Genomic DNA, 24,790 nt, shown 5'->3' with positions numbered 1-24,790 from the left:
GACGGCGGACGCAGGTGACGGTGAGGCGGACGGCGGGCGAATGGAGTGGCGATCACCGGAGGGATGGTGAGTATGGTGTCTGTGTTTTTTTTTTGGGGAGGGGGGTCCCGCCGGAGTTGTCCTTTAAGATCCAGGTCTGAGTGTTCCGACCTGTACCGATTGGCACACTCTTCGCTCTGTGCTAGCATAATCAGCTGGGCTCCATAGACGTACATTATGACGAGCCTTACTGATCACATGACAGAGCCAGGAGAGGAATGCGCTTAGCATGGTCTTCTCCCCGCTCATTCTCCCGATCGGTACGGATCTGACCCAGATCGATCAAAACTTTTGACATGTCTATATGACATGTTAAAAGTTTTCTATGATGACAGTGAGACTTTATTAGGTACAAATACAAATTATATTTATATGTGGATCGACATAGCTTATAAATGAAGAATGTTACATTTTATTTTTGTACAATAACATAGTATATTGTTTCAGAATGAAATATATTACTGTGAGATTGTTTGAAATCTGGAGGGAGAAAAAAAGCCTGTAAAATAATAAAGATATATGTTATTTATGACTTCTGTATTAAATAATTTATGATGTGTACAAAATAAAGTTTGGGTCAGGTAGACTGTAAATATGGGAAGTGCCAAAGTGCCCATGACCAGAGGACGCAACATTAGCCCCTAATTCAAACTCTCTGCACAAATGATGCTTAAACGGGTTATCTAGGCTTAGAAAAACATGGAAGCTTTCTTCCAGAAACATCATTGCTATTGTCCTCAGTTTGGGCATAGTATTTCAGTTCAGTCCCATCGAAGTGAATGGAGCACAATCGTGGAGGGGAGATCCATTCAAATGAGCTGGCCGGGGCTCAGCGTCGGAATGACGCTCATCCCGACTCGGCAATCTATGTAGATGGTCTTCTGCAGACCATTATAATAGAGCACCGATCTGATGGATCGGTGCTCTATTATATACACAGCATTGATCTCAATGGGAGATCAGTTCTGTGTATATAAAAGTCCCCCAGGGGGCTTCTAATTACTGTATGTAAAAAAAGAATTCAGTGTTTTTATTAATAAATAACCCCCTCCCCTAATAAAAGTCCAAATCACCCCCCTTTTCCCATTTTATAAATAAAAATAAAAAAATAAACAAACATGTTTTGCATCGCTGCGTGCGTAATCACCCAAAATATTAATTTATTTAATTCATGATCCCTCGCGGTTAACGGTGTAAGGGCAAAAAAATTCCAAAGTGCAAAATTGCGCATTTTTGGTTGCATCAGATCAAGAAGAATTGTAATAAAAAGCGATCAAAAAGTCGCATATGTGCAATCAAGGTACCGATAGAAAGAACATATCATGGCGCAAAAAATGACACATCACACAGCCCCATAGACCAAAGGATAAAAGCGCTAAAAGTAGGGATGGTCCGAACCTGCCGAGGTTCGTTTTCGTACAAACCCGGATTTCTAGCAATGATTCCCGCTGTCTTAAACCTCCGTGGAGAGGTTGGATACAGCAGGAGGACCGCCTGGAAAACTGGGATACAGCCACAGCCATAGGCTGTATCCCAGTTTTCCAGGTGGTCCTCCTGCTTTATCCACCCTTTCCACGGAGGTGGAAGACAGCAGGAATTATTGCCGAGAGTCCGGGTTCGTACGAACCTGAACCTCGGCAGGTTCGGACCATCCCTAGCTAAAAGCATAGGAATAGAGCGCTTTTAAGGTTTATTTTCTGTAAAAGGTTTTAATTTTTTATCATTAATCGTATCATTTAATCATTTTAATCGTACAGACTTGAGGAACATATGTAACATATCAGATTTTCCATAGGACACACGGCATAAAAACAAAGCCCTCCCAAAGAAAAAGAATTGTGGTTTTTTTTTTTTCAATTTCACCGCGCATATAGTTGTTTTCTGGTTTGGCAGCATATTTTATGCAAAAATTCTGCCTGTCATTGCAAAGTACAATTAGTGCCGCAAAAAATAAGGGCTTATGTGGGTCCGTAGGTGTAAAAATGCAACTGCTATGGCCTTATATACACAAGGAGGAAAAAACGAAAATTAGCCCGGTCCTTAAGCGGTTAAATACAATATGTGCATACTCTGCCTCAGACCAGTATTTGATAATAACTGGGCTAACAATTCAATCAACTTAGGCTGCGTTCACATATAATATTATAGTTTGCTGGTGCTATACATTGATAAGCCAGCCAAACCATATGATAACATACACGATAGCCATACCCGAGTCATAGCCACTGATTTCACTGGGAAAATCTAAAGAAGTAACTAAGTTTGTTCCATTTGTAAGCATGTACTGTTTCATTTATTTATTTACCATATTTATTTATTTTGTAGCGCAGGTTGCCAACAATGTCAAGTCCTGCAAAAAGAAAAACACACACACACACCAGGTGGATATTTAGATGTGAACAAAGCTGTAGACCCCCTCACAAATCTTAATGAAATATTATATTCAACAGTCATTCAATGGGCACCCTTGTTTCAAACAAACATCAAACAAACCAATACGGTTTCTTACATAGTTTCAAAACACTTCTTTCACCAAAAACGACTACTTTCTCCATGGGTCTACTAGGCTACTAGGTACAGAACCTCCTTTCTTTGCAATCTGTTATCCACTACCTGTTGTTAGGGGATATCTGTTTCCAATAACAGAGAGACCCAGGATAAAACACAAGAACTGGGGAAGGGACTTCGCATCTGCTATGTTCAGGAGAGAAAGAAAGCCTTAGAGAGCCTGGGCTGTGTAACTTCAAGCTCAGCCAGCCTGTCTGCTGAAGATTATCCACAAAGGTAAATCAAAGCTTTCTTCCCATCTGCCATATGAAGCCCAGAGCAGCTGTCCCTTGTGTAAATAACAGGGTACATACTGCTGTGTGTCCATAGTGCAGCAGTGTAATCAACTTCTTCCTTTCTTGCATTCTTGCCCACACAGCATCTTGCAAACCCCATGCATCAGTAACTCCTTCTCCCCTCTGCATGTCATCGATAGCTATCCCTCCCAGTGCAGAGTCGGTGTCTTCTGTATTTTCTCCTGTATGATATGGCATATCGGTAAGGACTGAGTATCATGCTGTACTGTGATTGTCTAGGCAACTAAGAAAGGAAGTTCTTGTGTGTGTACTACTGTCAAACAGCTCAACAACTCAGATAATGCAGGGCTTACCTCAGAATTTTAGTTCAGGTGACCTGTTGGCATACTTATCCAATCCAGAAATTTTACCAAATAATTCTTCTATGTCTTTTCTAAACACTACATTGCTACTAAAACAAACGAAAGTGGTGATGAAACAAACATGTACTAACAAGAAATGTGGTGTGCTGAGCTCAGCCATCAAGTGGCAAGTCATTGAGAGTGGTCAACATTGACATTGTTTCTTGAGCAAAAAAAAAAACAAAAATAAAAAAACAGCTATGTTTTGTTTTGTTCCAGTGAAATATATGTACATCTTATCTTTCTGAACTGCAGAGGAAGGGGTAGAAGTCAGGCAGAATCGACCCCACATGGGCAATTCTGAGCAAAAACACTATACAGGATAAAAGACGGGTCAGATAAAATAGGTCAATACGAGAAGGCAACATCAGGTCCAAATTGTCAGGCAAAGGCAGAATCAAGCTAGAAATCACGGTACAAAGTAACATTATTCAGGCTAAAGGGCCTTTTGAACAGGCCAATTATTGGCCAGGATCATTGCTAGAAATGCTCCTTCTTTCGATAATTGGCCCGTGTAAAAGTGACAGCTAGGGATGAGCGAATTTACAGTGAAACAGGAAGCAAATCGCATCATGAGCTAAGCAGTTAGCTTATCAGCCGTCTGCCTCTAAAGTCTGTGCCACTCCTCCCCAGGTGCCTGGAAAAGCTGGATCCAGTGCTGTGAAACTTCTCTCAGTTTCCCAGGACCAGATCCAGCTTTTCCCAGCACCCAGGTAGGAGCAGCATGGAGTGGCACAGACTTCAAAGGCAGCAGGCTAATAAGCCAACTGACCGGCTAATTAAGCAATTTGCCTCATTTTCCTGTAATTTCGCTCATCCCTAGGAACAGCAATCAGCCGAGAAGCGGGAAAACTTCTGATTCTCACCTGATCGTGTCCTAAGGGCAGTCTTCCAAATTTATTGTTATCGGACACACATCTCCCTGTGTGACCCGGGGATGTGCGGCCAATAACGATAAAGGAAAACTGACAGTTTATGTCAGTTTCCAGATGACAAGCAGTGCATACTTACCACCTGTGCTGCTTGTGATCCAGCATTTGGCTCTCCAGCCCTCGGCTGGATGTTGGATCACAAGCAGTGCAGAAGGTAAGTATGCATTGCTTGTGATCTGGAAACTGACAGCATGGAAACATTTGTGCTTTCATTTTCCATGGCTGCATGAACGGTACTAGGATTGTTTGTGCAGGCCAGCCACTCAATTTATTGTGACGTGTAAAGGCAATGCAAACAAGCGCTGATTTGTTGTCACTATTTTTGTGGCCACCCACTGCCCTAAGGGCCCTATTACATGAGACGATTGTTGTGTGAAAAACCGTTATATTGTCTGAATTTAAATGATAATCGTTTTGTGTGTATGCAGACAACGATTGAAAAAAATCGTTCATGTATCGTTGATCGCAGCTGACCATAAAATCATAGTTAATCGTTCACTAAATGTTTGCTAAATATTAGCTAATTTGCATTCTTTGTGTTATGGTGAATGGTTCCAGTTAGTTCCCAAAAACTCTCGTTTGTGATCATTTATCGTTAACCGTTAAAAACCGCTTATTCTAATAGGACCCATAGGGTCCATTTACACAGAACGATTATTTGACAGATTATCTGCCAAAGATTTGAAGCCAAAGCCAGAAACGGACCATAAACAGAGATCAGGACTGAGATTTTTCCTCTTTTCAAATCTATTCCTGGCTTTGGCTTCAAATCTTTGGCAGGTAATCTGTCAGATAATCTTTCCATGTAAATGGACCCTAAGAAACACTTCAAATATACAACATAAAGAGGCATGGGATGCCGACACTGGTCCTGTCTGGCCTGACACTTTTGCCCACCTACTCTTGGTAGGTGCAGTGTGTAGTGTGACATGTTAGGTTTGTTTTTAAATAACATTAACACTTTAACTAAACTGGATCAAACCTTTCAACAATTACCATTATGCTCTGCTGTTCTAGGTATTCATTTTTTGGCATTGAAGTATATTATTATATTATTTTGCTATTAAAATAGTAAATGGCAGTCATAAAACATTGTGTATATTCCCAGTAAGGGGACGGGAAGCTGTAGGCTTGTGTGGTTGTTATAATGCAATCAATGATTTAATCTATCATGTCACTCACAATTGAACATGGACGCTACAAAAACCTACTATTTAATGATAATATAACATCATCAGAGACTTCATCCTTAGGCTGTAGAAAGTCCAAAATGAAGAAAATGCTAATTTTGTATTTTTTTTAATGTCAAGTTTGCCAATTTTTAATAAAGAAAAATACAAAATTTGCATTTTCTTCATTTTGGACTTTCTACGGTCACCAAGTGGGTTTAATCATGTGATAATTTTGTTGCCAGGTCATTACGCACATGGTGATACTAAATATGTGCACTTTTTTTTCTACATTTATTGGGGGCTATGGGGATAATGAGTGTTTTTTACTTTATTTTTAGTGTTTTTTTAATCACTTTATTTCTTTATTTTACTGTCCCACCATGGAGACTTAACTATTTGATTGGATGATGACAGGCACATTACATTACAATGCTGATCTGCACTGCAATGTAAAAGCTGACCAATGCAAAGCTGACCAGATTCGGCCTGATCAGATGCTGCCATTGCACTAATTGCAGCACCTATAGGGTTAACTTGCTTCAGTGACATGTGTGTCCTTCACCACTGACAGGAAATGGAGAATAGGACTACAAAACTGTATTGTCCCCGGCTCCTCCCTCTTTCCCTAGACAACGCATCATCCTCTAATGTCACAGAAATAAAATGGTTAAAGGAGTCGCCATAGGGCAATTTTATCTTAATTATTTCTAAAAAAAAAAAAAACTGACCTACCCAAAAAAGGTGCTACATTGCAATCCCTTACATGGGCCTTCTGAGGAAAAAAGGTTCTACATTGCAATCCCTTACATGGGCCTTCTGAGGAAAAAAGGTTCTACATTGCAATCCCTTACATGGGCCTTCTGAGGAAAAAAGGTTCTACATTGCAATCCCTTACATGGGCCTTCTGAGGAAAAAAGGTTCTACATTGCAATCCCTTACATGGGCCTTCTGAGGAAAAATAAGTTGCGGCTCTTAGAAGAGAAAAATATGAAAAAATGATAACTGAAATGAAGTGTCCCTAAGGGGTTAATAAAGCTTCTCTTCAAGTATAGCAAGTGTCTACAGGAACTCCCATACAGCGTGCTAAAGTTGCTATGAAGTATGGTACCTTTTCAGACCAGTGACGTCACCTCCACGTCATGTACGTAATACTGCACCGTATCAGCGTGTATGGTCACGTAGATGCAGGGAGAAGACCTGACTGGCGGCAGGGCCACGTGACAAGGCGAGCTCTCCATCTGCTCTTTACTGAGCAGGCGCGTCCCCGTACCTGACTAGAGCCGTAGGTGAGGCGCGGGCCCGGTTGCCATGGAGACCGCGTAATACAGTGTGAAGTAGGCGGCTGGTGAGATGCCGGAGAAAGCTCTGGTGACTGTTCGTTTCGGTCCGTACATGAACGGCTGTGGACTGGTGCAGCACGGTGTGTCACGGCTGCAGGGGCTGCGAGGTGAGGACTGACGTGCACGCGCTGTATTCTGGCACTTAGGGTTTAGGGGTGAGTATAATGGCTGCCCCGCCGTCCTGTCCGGTGACTGCTGCAGCTCTGCCAGGCGGGACTCACCGGCTCAGGCGCCCGGCGTGGCTGTATTCACACGCGCAGGTTTTTTTATTTTGGCAAAAGTAAATTCTTTAAACAGCTGTGGAAAATCCCCCAGATCCTGTGTGTTTGTATATGTATATGTGTATTGTGTGTGTGTGTGTGTGTGTGTGTGTGTGTATATTATATATATATATATATATATATAGTGTGTGTGGTCATTACATGTTTGGGAGAACACTCTCTAGTAGTGATGTCACGATACCAGAATTTTGAGTTCAATACCAATACTCGATACCAGTTCGATACCTCGAAAAAAAATACAACACCCCCCCCCCCCCCCTTATAAGATCAGCACCCTCCTCTCCTGACATCCTCTGTGCTGCTGTGACCTCCCCTATAAGATCAGCACCCTCCTCTCCTGACATCCTCTGTGCTGCTGTGACCTCCTTTATAAGATCAGCCCCCTCCTCTCCTGACATCCTCTGTGCTGCTGTGACCCTGTGACCTCCCCTTTAAGATCAGCCCCCTCCTCTCCTGACATCCTCTGTGCAGCAAGGGACCAAACATTATGTTTATTGGGGACAGCATGGGGGGGGGGGCAGTAGTGGATTATAATGTGGGCGGATTGACGGGGGGGGGGGGGGCAGGTTGGGTGAACAGCCCGGGGCCCAGGGTACATTTAATCCGCCACTGTGTACAGACTACAACCCCCACAGTGCAGGGAGCTGGTGAAGGCTGCCAGGTCTGGACGGACAGGAGAGGGTTACTCTGCCTGGCAGGTCAGTTCCTGGCAGGGGTGTAAGGGCAGGGATGCGGGGGCACACTAGAGGGCAGGGATGCGGGGGGCACACTAGAGGGCAGGGATGCGGGGGGCACACTAGAGAACAGGGATGCGGGGGGTGCACTAGAGGGCAGGGATGCGGGGGGCACACCAGAGGGCAGGGATGCGGGGGGCGCACCAGAGGGCAGGGATGCGGGGGGCGCACCAGAGGGCAGGGATGCGGGGGGCGCACCAGAGGGCAGGGATGCGGGGGGCGCACCAGAGGGCAGGGATGCGGGGGGCGCACCAGAGGGCAGGGATGCGGGGGGCGCACCAGAGGGCAGGGATGCGGGGGGCGCACCAGAGAGCAGGGATGCGGGGGCACACTAGAGGGCAGGGATGTTTGCAATGTCTGCACACATCCCCTGCTCTCACTGCGGTACCTGTGGACACTCAGCATGAGGCTTGTCAAGGCTGAAGGGAGGGGGATTTGTAAAGGGAGCTAATTTAAGGTGGAACAGACAGCCTGAACCTCGGCCACCAAGAAGATTAACCTTTGCTGCTGGCCAAGGTTCAGGCTGTCTGTTCCACCTTAAATTAGCTCCCTTTACAAATCCCCCTCCCCTCAGCTCCGGGAAGCTCCCAGCTGTCGGACCTCTGTTACTCCGTGCATATTCATGTGTGCACACTCAGGCCTGTCAGGAAGCACAGCCACCGAGAGTGTGCACACATGAATATGCATAGGAACAGCGTCGGGGATGGACGGAGGGCGAGCGGGCATCAGAGTCTTCAGCCCTAGACGCAGCTCCTCACACCGGCTGCTGCATTCCAGGAGGGACAGGAGGCTGAGGTATGACAGGCTGCAGGTGATTAGCAGCGGGGGTCTGTTACACACAGTAGCCGACCCCCACTGCTTCTGGAACGGCTCAGGATGGGTCAGATGCCGTTGTCAGTGTGACAGCGGCATCTGCACAAGTTACATAGCCGGCACATGCGATCGCTGTGTGCGGCTATAACTTATATAACTATAACTTGCGGCTATAACTTATCACTGCAGTGAGCGGAGGAAGGGGCGGGCGGAGGAGGAGGGGGACACCAGGGGGCGGCACACAGAGAACATGGCCGGCGCTTAGCTAGCCGCCGGCCGTGTTCTCTGCTCTATACTTTATATTAAGCTGCGTTATTAGGCAGCTTAATATAAAGTATCGATACCAGGAAATCCTGGTACCGAATCTTTTTTTGCCCGAAATATCGATAGTAGTATCGATATTTCGGTGCATCGTGCATCCCTACTCTCTAGCACCTGTTCTGTGTATGAGGATATAAGAAGCCGTACTCCCCTGCTCAGTCAGCCAGGTAGCTCCCATCTCCCCAGATGTTACAGGTGTGTAGTAATACGGTATATCCCTGTCGCCGCTTCACCCACATCCCTCATGGGCGACTGGAGACAACTAAAAAAGCCCATAGAAGTGGACCGCAGCGGCAGTGCTGGATGTAATGAGGATTACATAGGTGAGTATGACAGTGTATGGACGCATATGTTAACCTCTTGATGCCTGTCAGTATGCTTTTTCACAGCATTCATTAAGGGGCCTTGTTCTGGGTGGCCGCCTTTTCATGACGGGACAAGAATAAGGTGGCGAGGGTCCCCATACAGGTAACATGGGAGCTTAGCTGTCAGTACGACATCTGAGCCCCCCCTTTATCTACCAGAGTTGCATCAGTTCCTAGTAGATTAACCTATTACATGCCGCAGATTATGACCACAACATGTAAAGAGAATGCTGCACTTTAATTTCTTATTGTCAGCCGGATTACACAATCTCTTGAACAACTGCCCCCCCCCTGCAGCCATTGCTGGAAGCACACAAGCTGGTGGGGGCAGTGTTACTGTCTGGAGTTACATGTTTTGCAGCATTCTCTGAGACCAGTCATCCATTTGGAAGACACTAAACCAATTTGGGTATGTATCCATCCTTGCAAATCACATAAACCCCTACATGCTGATTGTCTTCCCTGATATAATCTTTCAGCAAGACATGTCACACATCTATGATAGACTGACTTTGATTGGAAGAGGATGAGCAATACTGCCCGACTTGAAGCCAAATAAGCACCTGTGGGACTACCTCAACAAACAAGCTTAGATTATGGGTAGAAATTCAACAGGGTAATATAATCTTAAGTGGAGTACCCCTTTAACACTATATCATGGCATAACAGCTGCTTCAGTGTGATTGGCCAGACAGGCAAGGGAAAGAAAGTCCCTGTCTGAGTAGTGCTGGCATAACAACCCACCTCTAGGCCTGGCACTTGAAATGGAGAGGACCCTCAGAAGGTCAACAATGGGCAGTCATTATAAAAAAAAAAAAAACTTTTGATATATCAGAGAGGTCTCTTGCCTATGCATACATATAATTATAAATAGATAGATATATGTACATAATTTATTTTGCAGTGCTACAGATGATCAACCAATAAAAGTGTCCATTTTACTGTTAAAACCCTAGTATTACTGAAGTGCATGCAGTGATTGGTTGCCTAGTACCTCCTCTATAGTACAGTGTGAGTGTCTAGTTTCTCCTCTACAGTACATTGTAGGGCTGGGCAATATGGCCAAAAAATAAAATCTTTCTCACCCCCCCCCCCCCCCCTCAATTCTTTTTCTTTCTTTTTTTTTTTTAAACCTAATTATGATGGGTGTAGTAGTACAGGCTTGGTGGATGAGTGCTGTAGTAATAGGTATAAAAGATGAGGGGTGCAGTTGTAGATGAGAGGAGTAGCAGTAAAGGGAATACTAGTATCAGGAGTGGGGGTAGAAGCCATAGTAATGGAAGTAGTAGTGTCAGGAGTGGGAGTAGTAGTAGTATCAGCAGTGGGGGTGGTAGTAGCCATAGTAATGGGGGTAGAAGTATCAGGAATGGGGGTAGTAGTAGTATCAGGAGCGTGGGTGGTAGTAGCCATAGTAATGGGAGTAGTAGCCATAGTAACATATCTTACTTTAATTCTTCATTTTCCTCATTTTGGGATCACATTTTGGTAGATTCAGAACAAATTACCAGTTTTCTATAGAGTTTTGGTCTCAGGTCGTCCTGAAGCCAATGGTCGTCATGGAACTAATTAACCCCTTAAGGACAGAGCCTGAAATGGCCTTAATGACAGAGACAAATTTTATGAATATGACCAGTGTCACTTTATTCATTAATAACTTCGGGATGCTTTTACCTATCCGGCTGATTCTGAGATTGTTTTCTCGTGACATATTGTACTTTACATTTCTGGTAAATTGGAGTCGATACTCATAACGAATCTTTATGAAAAAAAAACCAAAAATGTGAAAAAATTTGAAAAAATGCATTTTTCCAACTTTGAAACTTTTTTGCTTATACAGAAAGTGGTTATACCACATAAATTATATATTAAATAGCATTAGCAACATGTCTAATTTATGTTGGCAGCATTTATTAAACGATCTTTCATTTTTTTTAGACAATAGGAAGCTTAAAACATTAGCAGCAAATTTCCAAATTTTCAGTAAAATTTCAAAATCAGATATTTTTAGGGACCTGTTCAGGTTTAAAGTGTATTTGAGGGGCCTGTATGTTAGAAAGCCCCACAAAGCACCCCATTTCAGAAACTGCACCCCCCACACTCTGCAAAAGCATATCCAGAAAGTGTTTTAACCCTTTAGGGGAGTCACAGAAATAAAAGCCAAGTGTGTAAGAAATTTGAAAATTAAAATTTTCTGTGCAGAGATTTTATTGTAATCCAATATTTTTCATAATTATAAACCTATTACCAGAGAAATGCACCCCAATAATTATTGCCCCGTTTCTGCAGTTTATAAAAATACCCCATATGTGGCCCTATTGCGCTATTTGACGCAACCACTAGCCTCAGATATAATGGAGCGCCTAGTGAATTTCAATGCCTCAGTTATATTTGGTCATTTTTGACTGTACCACTTCAGGTTGGCAGAGGCTCTGGGGTGCCAAAACCTAAAAAGCACCCCTAAAGGGACACCATTTAGAGAACTACACCCCTCAAGGAATGTAACAAGGGGTGCGGTGAGCATTTGGACCCCACAGGTGCTTCACAGATTTTCCGAACAATATGGCGTGAAAAAAGAAAAATTTATTTTTTACACTAAAACGTTGTTCTAGCCTTCAATTTTTCATTTTCTTAAAGGGATAAGAGGAAAAGAAAGACACAAAATGTGTAGCGCAGTTTCTCCCGAGTACGGAAATACCCCACATGTGGCGATAAAGTGCCAAGGGGGCGCAGGACGAGCCTCCAAAGGGAAGGAGCGCCAATTGGCTTTTGGAAGCTGAATTTCACTGGAAAGGATTTCAAGGGCCATGTCACATTTACAGAGCCCTCGTGCTGCCAAGACACTGGAAACCCCCCACAAGTGACCCCATTCTGGAAACTACACCCCTCAAGGAATCTAACAAGGGGTGCAGTGAGCATATGGACCCCACTGATGACGGGCACAAATGTGGAACAATGTGACGTGAAAGGGAAAATTTTCATTTTTTTCACTTTCATGGCACAAATGTGCCCGTCATCAAGGGGTCCATATCCTCACTGCACCCCTTGTTAGATTCCCTGAGGGGTGCAGTTTCCAGAATGGGGTCACTTGTGGGGGGTTTCCAGTGTTTTGGCAGCACGAGGGCTCTGTAAATGCGACATGGCGTTCATCATCCATTCTAGCCAAATCCAACCTCCAAAATCCAAATGGCGCTCCTTCCCTTCGGAGGCTTGCCCTGCGCCCACATGGCGCTTTATGTCCACATGTGGGGTATTTACGGACTCGGGGGAAATTGCTCTACACATTTTGTTTTTTTTTCCCCTCTTTTAACCCCTTGTGAAAATGATAAATTCAAGGCTAGCCACCAAGCCACCAAAGGGACAGAGCGCCATTTAGAGGCTGGAATGGAGGATGGAGGCCATGTCGCATTTACAAAGCTCCTGTGCTGCCAGGACAGTAGAAACCCCCCACAAGTGACCCCATTCTATAAACTACACCCCATAAGGAATCTAACAAGGGGTGCAGTGAGCATATGGACCCCACTGGTGACGGGCACTTACGTAGAACATGTGCCGAGAAAATAAAAAATAATTTTTTTTTCATTTTCACGTCCCAAATGTGGCCGTCACCAGGGGGCCATATCCCTGCTGCCCCCCTTGTTAGATTCCTTATCGAGTGTAGTTTCCAGAATGGGGTCACTTGTGGGGGGTTTCTACTGTCCTGGCCGCACAGAGGCTTTGTAATTGCATCATGGCGTCCTCTAATGGGAATGGCGGCCATACCTACTTAGCTGGGGAAAAGGGACAATTCTAATTTATTTGGGGGTATTAGGCCAATTATTAGTTTGAAGGTTGAAAATGACAGGTGTTCATCAAATTTAACCTGTGTTGACCCAGAGGAAGGGAAAAAACCCTCGTAAGGCAGACAACAGTAGCCTCATCACAGGGAAAAAATTCCTTCCCGACTCCATAATGGCGATCAGAATAATCCCTGGATCAACGTGACCCCTGAAATAGGAATAAGGGACAATATTTAGATAATGTAGAACTTCAGTGACGTGTGGTGCGCCTTGAAGCGATCCAGTATGCAGAGGCCGGGGCGATCAGGACAGGTGTCACACTGGAAAATGGCGTCCTTCCTGATCCCCCTGTTACACTACACTCTGCACTTCTTCTGGGGTCTCCCTTTCTCCAGTGTGGGGGACGTCACCTGGAAAATGTTGTCCTGGTGCGATACGGGGTCCTTCATATCCAGAAGCGCTGGGTCCGCTCCATGGCTGCTAAATATTAGGGCTCTATTACTACTTCTGATATGTTCGGATCGTGCCGCAAGCTACAGGGCAGCGAGGGACCGGAAGAGGGGGTGCTGGTATAAAAGTTATCCCTGTACAGGTAGTAACCTTTATCCAGCAGTGGGAAGATCAGTTCCCGGACGATCTTCCCACTTGTTCCGAGGATGGGGGAGGGGGGAGGGGGCATCTGGGGGCTGGATTCGGGTGTCCCTTCCTACATATACTCTAAGGGTACGTGCACACTGCGGAATCGCGACAGATAACCCTTCGTGCATTCCGCAGTTGGCACCCGCCGGCGGAGTGATGCAGGCACACGTCTCCACACGTGTCATAGACTCCATTCTATACACGGACGGATTCCGCTCTCCGTCCAACGTATCCATTCTTTGGATGGACGATGGAATCCGCCTGTGCATAGAATGGAGTCTATGACACGGGTGGAGACGCGCGCCCGCATCAGTCCGCCGGCGGGTGCCAGCTGCGGAATGCACAAAGGGTTATCCTTCGCCATTCTGCAGTGTGCACGTACCCTAAATCTGTAAGAGTACCCAGAGGTACGCTCACAGAGTTTGTAGAATTTCATGCCATACCGTCATCTCTTATTGGGACGGTACTGGCGGAAAAGACGTGTCTGGGAGGCAGCGTACGCTACGCTACCCCCAGACACGTCACTGGATGATGAGGATGAATGGAGGAAAGAAGGATCCCCCCATTCATCCTCACTGGCTGTTTCGGTGTCGGAGGCAATAATAACATATCCCTCTGATGCCGAAAACACCCTGGGGGCCATCTTTATACGGGGATTGGTATATGGGGTATGTAGTGGTGTAGTGTCAAACTTTATTCAATGTAGTGTGGTGTAATGTAGTGTTTTTTCCGTGTTTTTTTTTACAGTAAGTATAAAAAAAACCTACGGCAACAAAGGCGTTGCTGACTTATCAGCAGACCGTGGCAGTAGGATATAGAAAAAAAAACACCCTACGCCAAAAAGGAGGAGTTGCTGATTGGCAGCGCACTTTCGTGCGATGCTGATCAACACTCAGCGGCGATAGGGTGCGGAAAATAGAAGAAAAAAAAATTTGGGGAAAAAAAAAAGAAAAACTTTTTCTACATTCTGAATATCCCTGTAGCTGCTAAGTGTATTACACATATCAGCCGCTAGGGGGCAGCAGAGCGCAAAATCCGTAAAAAGACGAGGCTGGAGCCGAAAATAGCCGAAAAAAGACGATGGGGACCGCCGGAAAGAGCCGAAGACCGAAGGAGAAGACGGAGGACGCCGCGAACCCGGAAGACGCCGATCGGGACCCCGGGACAGGTGAGTAATGTACAAATACCTGCTTTGGACCCCTCAGCTACCTAGCTGAGGGGTCCAGAGCAGGTATTTACTATTTTGGAGGACTCTGATCGCCGTGCCACCGGCCCGATCGCCGTGAACGGCCGGCCGGTACTGGCCGGTCGTTCACGGCGATCGGGCCGGTGGCACCGTGACCACCATTACTTTTTACAGTAATGGCGGTCGGTGCCGTCCTCGGACAGCACCGACCGACATTTTTTTCCGAGTCATCGGGTCACCGATGACCCGGAAAGGTTCCCATCGCCGCTATTGGCTGATCTGAATTGATCAGCCAATAGCGGCGATCGTAAGCAGCTATGATTTATAGCAGGCCATCTTCCCCCATCGCTGTGTGCGAACACGCAGCGATCGGGGAAACATCGGGCGTAAATTTACGCCCTGATGCGCTAAGTACCAGGGCGCGAGGGCGTAAATTTACGCCCGATGTCGTTAAGGGGTTAATATTGTATGTTGAGGGAGCACTGTATATCCAAAGGAACTAGGCTCATCAGCAGAAAAGTAGTGATGTAAGGCTTCTGATGTAGGAAGGTGATTGTGATATGGAAGTATGACCATCACTGACCAGAAGATGAAAGTGGATATGATGTTCATTTGTACTCAGATATTTAGGTATAAGGAAAATACGGAATTTGATCTGTGAAGAAAATACTTAATGCTCAGCTTCCATCTAAATTGATTTTTCCATATACCAGTCCTTAAAGTGATCTTTTCATGACATCCTGAACCCTGGGACATCAGTCATTTATCTTTTAAAAAGGCTGATCTGCAGTAATACCATCCACTAATGTTATCTGGAGCCTGTCTTTACATCCATAGCTGATTTTGGTTTGATATTCTTTATTACATATATGTATATTCCAGTGTAAGCAATCCCCCTTTTTGTCCCTAGTCACTTAGACTAAGTTTGGTCCATTGAGCTAAATGGCCACAGGTCAGATATATGGATACGTCAACATGTACAGAAAGTGTATGGTCCATATTATGTGTGAGTTTACCATAAGGCTCGATTAACACATAGTATTTGGTGAGTATTTTAACTCCTTCATGCTGAAGGTCATTAAAGGGGTATTTCACCCAAGAGCTAAATAAAAATGCTCCCAAACCTAGCTGGTCTTACTCATCAAGTCCCGCTGGGTATTTTGAGCCATCTCCTGTCTTACTAGCTGCCACAATTCCTGAGCTACAAGTTTTTCTAAAAACTGTCTATATCCAAGATGGCGCTGTCTGGGAAACTACATCTCCCAGCATGCATTGCACCCCAGAGTGACAGGATTTATTCAGGTATGTACAGTAAACTCCAGCAGAAAGAAGCATCAGTGGTGGTGGTGGGGATAAGTTTACAGGTACCTGAGTTTCACCAGTCCTATCCTGTAATCCATCTGATTCCCACTGGGCTAAATTCTCTCCCCTTGTGGCAAATCCAGCTCCTGTGCTGTTATCTCTGGCTGCTGTTTTCACATAAATCTTTGTCAGTTTTTCTACCTCACACACAACAGAACCTTGCTTCCTTTTACCTCACACACTTACTGGACTCCCTTCCTGATTCTTCCATGCCCCTCCTCTCCCAGTATGCACAACACAGCTCTTACTATTAACGCCCTCACTTCTGGACAACTAGCAATGTTGCATGCTGGCACTACTGGCATTCTGTAACTGCCAGACAGAGGTAATTAATTAACCCTTGACAGTGCCAGTCAAGCTTACCCTGGGCCACATATCCATCTACATAGATTGATTAGAAAGAGAGAGACATTAAACAACTGTTTCCTTTCCCCTATACTGCTCTGGAGGCTGTCACTGCTCTGTTGTTTAGTTGCCCCTTGTCCAGGTGCTCACTGGTGTGATGTCGGTGGTTGTCGGGGTTACAGCTTGCCTGGCAATAGAAGAGAGAGTTAATGGGACTTTGGTCTCAGAAGGGAGAGGGGAACAGAGGAGCTGAGACCATGTGGACCAGGAAGTGAGGATTTTCTGCAGCTTCAGGGTGTAAGTCAGGAAGTGCTGCAGACACGGCCCAATTGCTGTAATCCTCTGGTGGGTCCCTGCTATGCACTGTTAGCAGGCCCCTTCTACTAGCTCTTTATTAATTATATGACCCCAGAAAGGCCTGAGAGACTGCCTGAATAGCTAAGAGGGGGCCTATCCAGGAAAATTACTGGGGCTTGCAGTACTAGTAAATTACGGCCACCTGACCTAAGAAAGAAAAGTGGAGGATGCTTAGTGTGTGTCCCCTACACAGTCTGCTGCCAGAGAATCCCGGCCTCACTGTCTTTCCCTTGCTATCGAGTCTAGGGGTTGGAGGACCCACAGGAAGCCTGCAGAGGCCACACTGCCGGTAATGGACAGGAAGCTCTCCCTGCATAGCTGCATGTACCCTCCAGGTCCCCTCCACTGCATCACTACAGGGATCTCCTTATCTGAGACCCCATGACCCCTGCACAGTCTTCGGGGATGAGTACAAATGTATAACATAGTAATACATAATGCAGCGTTTACACGAAACGATAATTGGCCCGATCGTACAATTAACGATGTCAGAGTAACTATTTTTTTTTCATAACGATCAGCGTTTAGACGGTACGATATATCGTACGGAAATTCGTTTTGCGATCGCTTAAGCCTATCTCACACATTGGTTAAATCAGCGAACAACTGTTTACACGGAACGATCTGTGAATTTTGTACGAACGACTATTTTAGAACATGTTGTAAGATCAAAATGAACGGTTTCTCGTTCGTCATTTGATCGTTCTCAGCGTTTACACGTTCGATTATCGAATTCGATCGTTATTGTGCGAATTTGCACGATCGTTCCGTGTAAACGCAGCATAACTCTTGTTACTTTTGACTATCTGTTATAAAATAATTAGTTGGCCAACATCATAGGATATTTAGTTATGAGGCTAAAAAATCTCTTCATCCTACTGTCAGTTGAAATTGGACTCTATGTATTTAATTACAAGTCATATAAATGGTTACTGTAATAGATTGAGAACATAGTAAAGTAATAGTTACATGTAATTTGAGACTGTCGCTGATATATAGAACACACGTGGGATTAAAGACAAATTATCTTAAGTAGTCTTAAAGTATTGATTCTGTAATTTAAGTGCTTGAAGTTTATGAACCAATGTAACAGGTCATATGTATGTTTTAGTGTAGGACTCAATGTATCAGAAGACCTATGCATATCAATTCGTATTTATATGTAATGTATTGTAGTATTAAAAGTTTTAAAATTACGGCTTTGTATTTGTCCACCAAAGAGCTGCCCACAAATAAGTTACCTGTCTAGAAAATTTAAGATCCAGCTTTGGGGTTTGTGGTCTTTTTTCCTATCTCCGCTTCTGTTGTCTAAATGTTTTTTGGGTTTTTTTCCACTCTTTTACCAATATCCAACATGGAAGGTAGCACCTCAGATGTCTTTCTTAAAGTGTCACTGTCATTTTACAAGTAAAAAAAAAGACGAACAAGAGGCGCATTTCCAACGAGTCCCCCCGTGTATAATAAATGATCCCGGAATACAATATTACATGTGCATGCACATTTTGATTATCATATGCAGTAGCCACAGACTTGCAGCTACAGGCAGCACTATAGATGTGCATTATAGCTGTCCGCAATTAGACATTAGATGAATTGTTATCCTTGCCGCAATTGCACTTAGTACTAGGTCTGACTCACATTTTTTTGCAGCCCAGAGCACGGCCCCTGCACAGACCTGTAACATCTATGGGCGTGTGAACAGGGCCATACAACTGATTGGGTCTGTAGTCTGTCCGCAATTGTGCACAGAGTCCACAGGTGTGAGAACCGGGCCTAACACAATGGCCTTGTACTGTTTAAGAAACAATAGATTTTCTCCAATTCTGCTATCTGGGTAGTCCAATATTGACAGACGTTTAATACATGATCGACGTGACAAGTTCATATGTGACAGCCTTTTGGCTTTATCGTTCTGTCCACTTCAGGAGCCAGATCCTACTTTTCAAGCTAAAATAGTTTTCAAAATGTTTTGTGTGGACCTGGATTTATAAGACACCATGCAAAGTGTACAACTGGGTGTAGACTAGTAAAGAGAAATGTTTGTGTCTGTTTTCTGGTTGCAAGTACGGGCCTCTCTGTGAGTCTTGTCATCAGACCCATAGTCGGGCTAGAACTTGAGGCAATAATACTGATGTAATTTTGGTTGGGATTGTATAAATCAGGGCCAGAACCAGTAGTAACAATCTAGACACTGTGGCTTCAGAGGAGACAGGACAATACAGATGTCAGACCACAGACTATGGGGTGCCAGAGCTAATTATGTAATCCCCCACATAGAGGAAAGTAAGAGCTAGCACTCCCCAGCCGGGATGCACCTGGGATCACCTCCCTCCCCTACACATATGAGTCTATGGAATAAACGGACTATTATCACCAGCAGGTTTGTGAATGCTGGCTCTTGCTTTTCTCTTGGTAGGGGCTAATGTAAATATAATTCTAGTATGAACCAAGTCTTGAGAGTACCAGAGCTAGCCCAGGTCTGCATTAATTCATGTAATCTAACAGACAAGCGTCTGTTGAGGTAACAGTATTTTGTAAATATATGGAAAATAACCCTAATGAGAAGACTTGCTGAGACCTGGTCTGCACAAGTGATAGTAAATATTCAGCAATCATCATTTCACAGTTTGCGATCACTTTGAAGAGCTAATTAATCCTGGAGTGGAGTGGACACATGCCAGTGTTACTGAGGGACCGAGAGTAATTAACTCGATTACAACACCCCCATTACTGTGTTTTCCCTTCTTTAATGTCATTATTATTGGTAATTAACATTGTTTCATTTATGGTCTCAAGGCTTCCTGTGCTTACTCTGTTTTTTGTTATTACTTTTGAAGATAAAACCAAATGTAAAAAGGAGGAGAAGCAGAATCTATTTTGTCAAATTTCTTTAGCATTGGGATCCATGTCTTCATCAAAAAGCCTCAACAGAGCCTTAGCGTAAATTCCGTAACCAGGATAGTTAAGGTAGTGAAGCACGCTGTACTGTTTTGTCTAATAAAAATCCTGACACCATAGGGGATATTTATTAAGACCGTTGTACTAGAGTGGAGTCTATGTTCCCGCTGGATGTTGACCTCTGCTGCTAGAGGGTACTAGGTTGCATTACAAGCATGGTTCTGGTGCATGTAAGGACTGACCCAGTGGTGATGTTGCAATGATACCAAAATCGCGACTTTGATAGGGTCTGAGTACTCAGTAATTGTGAATACCTGCTCCCCTTTCTTTTGCAAGGTATACTATTCAAACATGCTGAGGGTGAAGTGGTCTGTCGGGGAGCAAAGCTGGGTAATACCTTCTCTGCTCTATGGACAACCTGTTTAAAGGGGTCACTCCCCTCCCCCTCCCCCCAAGAGCTAAAAAAATAAAATGCCTCCAAACCTGCTGGTCATACGCACCAAGAGTGTTTTGAGCCGTCTCCCATCTTTCTAGCTGCTGCCATTCCCCAGTTAGAAGTTTTTCTAAAAGATGGCCTATATCCAAGATGGGAAACTACATTTCCCATCATGCAATGCTTTTGCCTGATGATGGTGATGTAGAAGAGCTGAGATGATGGTGGTGGCTGAGATGGTGCAGCAGAGCTGCACTATGGGCGTCCAGGGGTGAGGGAGCTGCGGGGGGCCGCAGGTGAGTTTGCAGGGGTGTGGGGGCCACGGGTGAGTTCGCAGGGGTGCAGTAGTTGCAGGTGAGTTTGCAGGGGTGAGGGAGCTGCGGGGGGCCACGGGTGAGTTCGCAGGGGGGTGGGACTGGGGAGCCGCACGCAAACACAGAAGCGCCATGGGCTGCGAACGGTCACCAGATGAACACATCACAGATGCACTGTGCAGGTGAGCTCACTTTGGGGGGGGATGCAGTTGTCGCTACACTGTTGGGGCTGCAGGCACAGGAGTGCCGTTGGATGGCCACCGGGTGAGCTGTGTGGGGGCAGATACATACTGAGCTGCGGTAGAAGGGAGTTTTCTCGCGTGGGAGACCTGAGTTCTGCACTGAAAGCAGCGGGCGGCTCACGGGTGAGCTGGGGTGGGGGCGGCACAGACTGTGGGTACGCTGCGGGCGGCCACCGGGAGTCCTGGGGGGCCTGCCGAAAAAAGTAGCGCCGCGAGCGGCCACCGGGTGAGCTACGGCGGGGGGGGACTAGGGCGGCACAGTGGGTAGGCTGTGGGAGACCTGGGGGGGGGGGGTAGGGCGGCACAGTGGGTAGGCTGCGGGAGACCTGGGGGGGGGGGCTGTAGAGAAAGGAGCACTGCGGGCAGCCACCGGGTAATCTGCGCAGGGGGGGGGGGGGGGGTTGGTGCTGTGAGTACTCTCCATGTGGCGGGGATACACAGTTGGGAAGGGCTGCTGTCTGAGAGGCAGACAGCTGCAGCTGTCCTCCCTCACTTCAGTGTGCTGGGTTGGACGGACACTGTGATTCCGTCCTGGAGGGTGGGGGCCAGGAGCAGGGAGCGTGTCGGGTTGGACTGAGATTTTATGATTTTATGCGTTTGGTGGGGTTAAATGCACCTAGATAACAGCAAAACTGTGCAGAATCCATAACAAATTGATAATGGAAAGATGGAAAGCTACGGGTGGGCAACGCATTAATGCAAAAATAATTTGGGGGGGAATACCCCTTTAAATGTCACGCCTATATTAATCAGGGAACTACTTGGGTGCTACTGCTACAATTGTTTACTACATCTCTACATATCTGGATTTACCCTGTAGTAAATTGAAAAGGGTATTCCCATTTCCTTTGATGCCTGTACTTGGAATAAGGAATTTGTAAGTGATCTTAACAACTCCTGGGTTCCCACCAGTAATAGGGATTGAATATTTACTTTGCAGTTTTTTCCGAGACTGCAGTGTATGTGTCTAGTATGGCAGCTGTTTTTCACATAATTTTGTTTGCTACATATGCAGTTGACTTTCATCCAGTCTTGCAATTATTGAATATCTTGACTTCATAAGGTAATCATGCAGTTGTTTTATTAGATAAATCTGCCATAGCCAGGTATTATGACAGTGTCAAGCAATAGCTTTTGTCTAATCTGTTAGTAAATATATAGGATACTGGTTGTAAAATTCTCTTTATAAGCCTCATTCACACGTCAGTTTTTTCCAGGATCAGAGAGGTTCTTGAGAACCCATCAGTGATGCATCCATTTTGCAGATCCTCAAAAATGGATAGAAGGGTAATAAAAGGCCACAGGGTGGAGCCTGCCTAGGGCTTGTTAGGCTTTGCTTCAGCGAAGAATGGCAGAACGTGAATGGTGCTTCTGTATGTCATCCGTTCAAAGCAGACCTATTGACGTCTATTGTAGCTTCTGTTCCACAATAACAGACCATGCAGGTACTACTTTTTGTGCAAAGGATCAGTGGTCAAAAACTTATGGGTGGATGACCACACTGAAATCCATGGGTCTGTTTTCTGTCAGTGAATGGGGATCCTGATTTACAGACAAAAAAAAAAAACTGATGTTTGGATTAGGCCTAAGTTGATATATTTAGCTCATAACCAACTGGTTTTGTTTGTTTCTAAAATCTAAATTGCAGCAGTTCTGGTCGCAGATGGACACAAAATTGTCTTAGAAGAAATACCAGATCGGGACACTGTGGAGCTTATGGTGAATGGAGAGATCGTATTTCAGTGTAATATCAAGGAACTTGATTTCGGTAAGACCAGTAGGATATTTATGGGTTTTAGGAACCTGTTAGATGACATAATAAGGATGATATCAAAGAACAAACAACAAAAACAACTTGACCTGTCTTAGAAACGTATCAAGAGTTTTGGTTGTGTCTTTAGGGCAAGTGTGAAAAAGCACCCAGCTAAGCGCATCTCTCTCCTCTACCTTTTTCTGCAGAAGTCAATAGAAAGGCTGTGGAGCCTGTGTCCTGCAGGGAAAAGAGACATGGAGAAAAGCACTTACAACTAAACCCTATTCATTCTAGCAATTCCTGGTGGTCTTACCACCCAGACCCTTCTAACCGACCATATTTTTTTAACTTGTTTTAAATATTATTTTTTTTATAATGACAATAACACTTTAAGTACCTGTACCAGACCAACTACGTGTTTCCTAGACATTGATTGCCATGCTTACAATCTTATTGCTGTATCTCTGTACTGTAGCTTGCCTGTTTCCAGTTTGACACTGATCACACTGAGGCACAAAATCTAAAGGACAGTATCCCCATTTCCCAGTCCCTAGAATAGCCACCAGTATACAGCTGGGATTACAGAACAGACAGCAGTCATACAGTGTATCAGGAGAGGAATGTAGGCTAAAGAGAAATGAAGGCAGTGGTATCCAGAAAAGGCTATGCAGAAGTTCAAGAACACGCCTAGAAAACTCTTCTCTGGAAGTCAATTGCTCTTACACAAAATTTCCATCTTTGGGCCGCTGCTGTAATGCAGATTTCTGAACTGCTGTTAATGGAGCAAAATAGCACGTGGGTATATATACACTTTAGTAAGAACAAAATAAAGTTCATACAATCCCTTTTAGGTCTGTAGGTATAGCTGACAGTAAAGTTCAAACATTAGATTTTTCTTATCAAAAGTAAAGACATGGAGTAAGGCAGCAATCAATACCGGGAGACTTCTAAATACAAATCCTGCAGTACATGCTGCACAATGAGCAGCATGCCAACAAAAATGGTAAAAACATTGCTTGACTGATCCATAATAATAATTCTTCTTGTTTGTAGGCGGTGATGGCAAGTTGGACCCACTTTGTGAAGAAGCAAGACATGCTGTGCTAAAGGCCTATTAATAAATGTTTTGTTTATTCAGATTATTATACTCTGTGTATCCTGTGCATACCATATGTGTAATATATATACACTCACCGGCCACTTTATTAGGTACACCATGCTAGTAACGGGTTGGACCCCCTTTTGCCTTCAGAACTGCCTCAATTCTTCGTGGCATAGATTCAACAAGGTGCTGGAAGCATTCCTCAGAGATTTTGGTCCATATTGACATGATGGCATCACACAGTTGCCGCAGATTTGTCGGCTGCACATCCATGATGCGAATCTCCCGTACCACCACATCCCAAAGATGCTCTATTGGATTGAGATCTGGTGACTGTGGAGGCCATTTGAGTACAGTGAACTTATTGTCATGTTCTAGAAACCAGTCTGAGATGATTCTAGCTTTATGACATGGCGCATTATCCTGCTGAAAGTAGCCATCAGATGTTGGGTACATTGTGGTCATAAAGGGATGGACATGGTCAGCAACAATACTCTGGTAGGCTGTGGCATTGCAACGATGCTCAATTGGTACCAAGGGGCCCAAAGAGTGGCAAGAAAATATTCCCCACACCATGACACCACCACCACCAGCCTGAACCGTTGATACAAGGCAGGATGGATCCATGCTTTCATGTTGTTGACGCCAAATTCTGACCCTACCATCCGAATGTCGCAGCATAAATCGAGACTCATCAGACCAGGCAACGTTTTTCCAATATTCTACTGTCCAATTTCGATGAGCTTGTGCAAATTGTAGCCTCAGTTTCCTGTTCTTAGCTGAAAGGAGTGGCACCCGATGTGGTCTTCTGCTGCTGTAGCCCATCTGCCTCAAAGTTGGACGTACTGTGCGTTCAGAGATGCTCTTCTGCCTACCTTGGTTGTAACGGTTGGCTATTTGAGTTACTGTTGCCTTTCTATCAGCTCGAACCAGTCTGCCCATTCTCCTCTGACCTCTGGCATCAACAAGGCATTTCCGCCCACAGAACTGCCGCTCATTGGATGTTTTTTCTTTTTCGGACCATTCTCTGTAAACCCTAGAGATGGTTGTGCGTGAAAATCCCAGTAGATCAGCAGTTTCTGAAATACTCAGACCAGCCCTTCTGGCACCAACAACCATGCCACGTTCAAAGGCACTCAAATCACCTTTCTTCCCCATACTGATGCTCGGTTTGAACTGCA

The 24,790-nt window shown here is 44.9% G+C and overlaps 1 protein-coding gene across 2 annotated transcripts; it reads left to right on the top strand.

Moving 5' to 3' along the window:
* The first annotated feature begins 6,643 nt into the window (after positions 1-6,643).
* Positions 6,644-23,644, top strand: C8H10orf53 (chromosome 8 C10orf53 homolog). 2 transcript variants are annotated; one of them, XM_069980691.1, is made up of 3 exons: positions 6,644-6,795; positions 22,406-22,522; positions 23,561-23,644. In XM_069980691.1, exons 1-3 carry the CDS (start codon positions 6,699-6,701, stop codon positions 23,623-23,625), a joined length of 279 nt encoding a protein of 92 aa, XP_069836792.1. In that variant the 5' UTR covers positions 6,644-6,698; the 3' UTR covers positions 23,626-23,644. The 2 variants fall into 2 exon arrangements, with proteins under 2 accessions (XP_069836792.1, XP_069836790.1); XM_069980689.1 differs by having other exon boundaries at positions 22,403-22,522.
* Positions 23,645-24,790: the final 1,146 nt, after the last annotated feature.

The sequence above is a fragment of the Dendropsophus ebraccatus genome, chromosome 8 (assembly GCF_027789765.1).
Source record: "Dendropsophus ebraccatus isolate aDenEbr1 chromosome 8, aDenEbr1.pat, whole genome shotgun sequence".
In the NCBI taxonomy this organism is placed as follows: Eukaryota; Metazoa; Chordata; class Amphibia; order Anura; family Hylidae; genus Dendropsophus; species Dendropsophus ebraccatus.
Note: the sequence above shows the minus strand (reverse complement) of the source record. Positions and strands in the feature narration are given on the sequence as shown.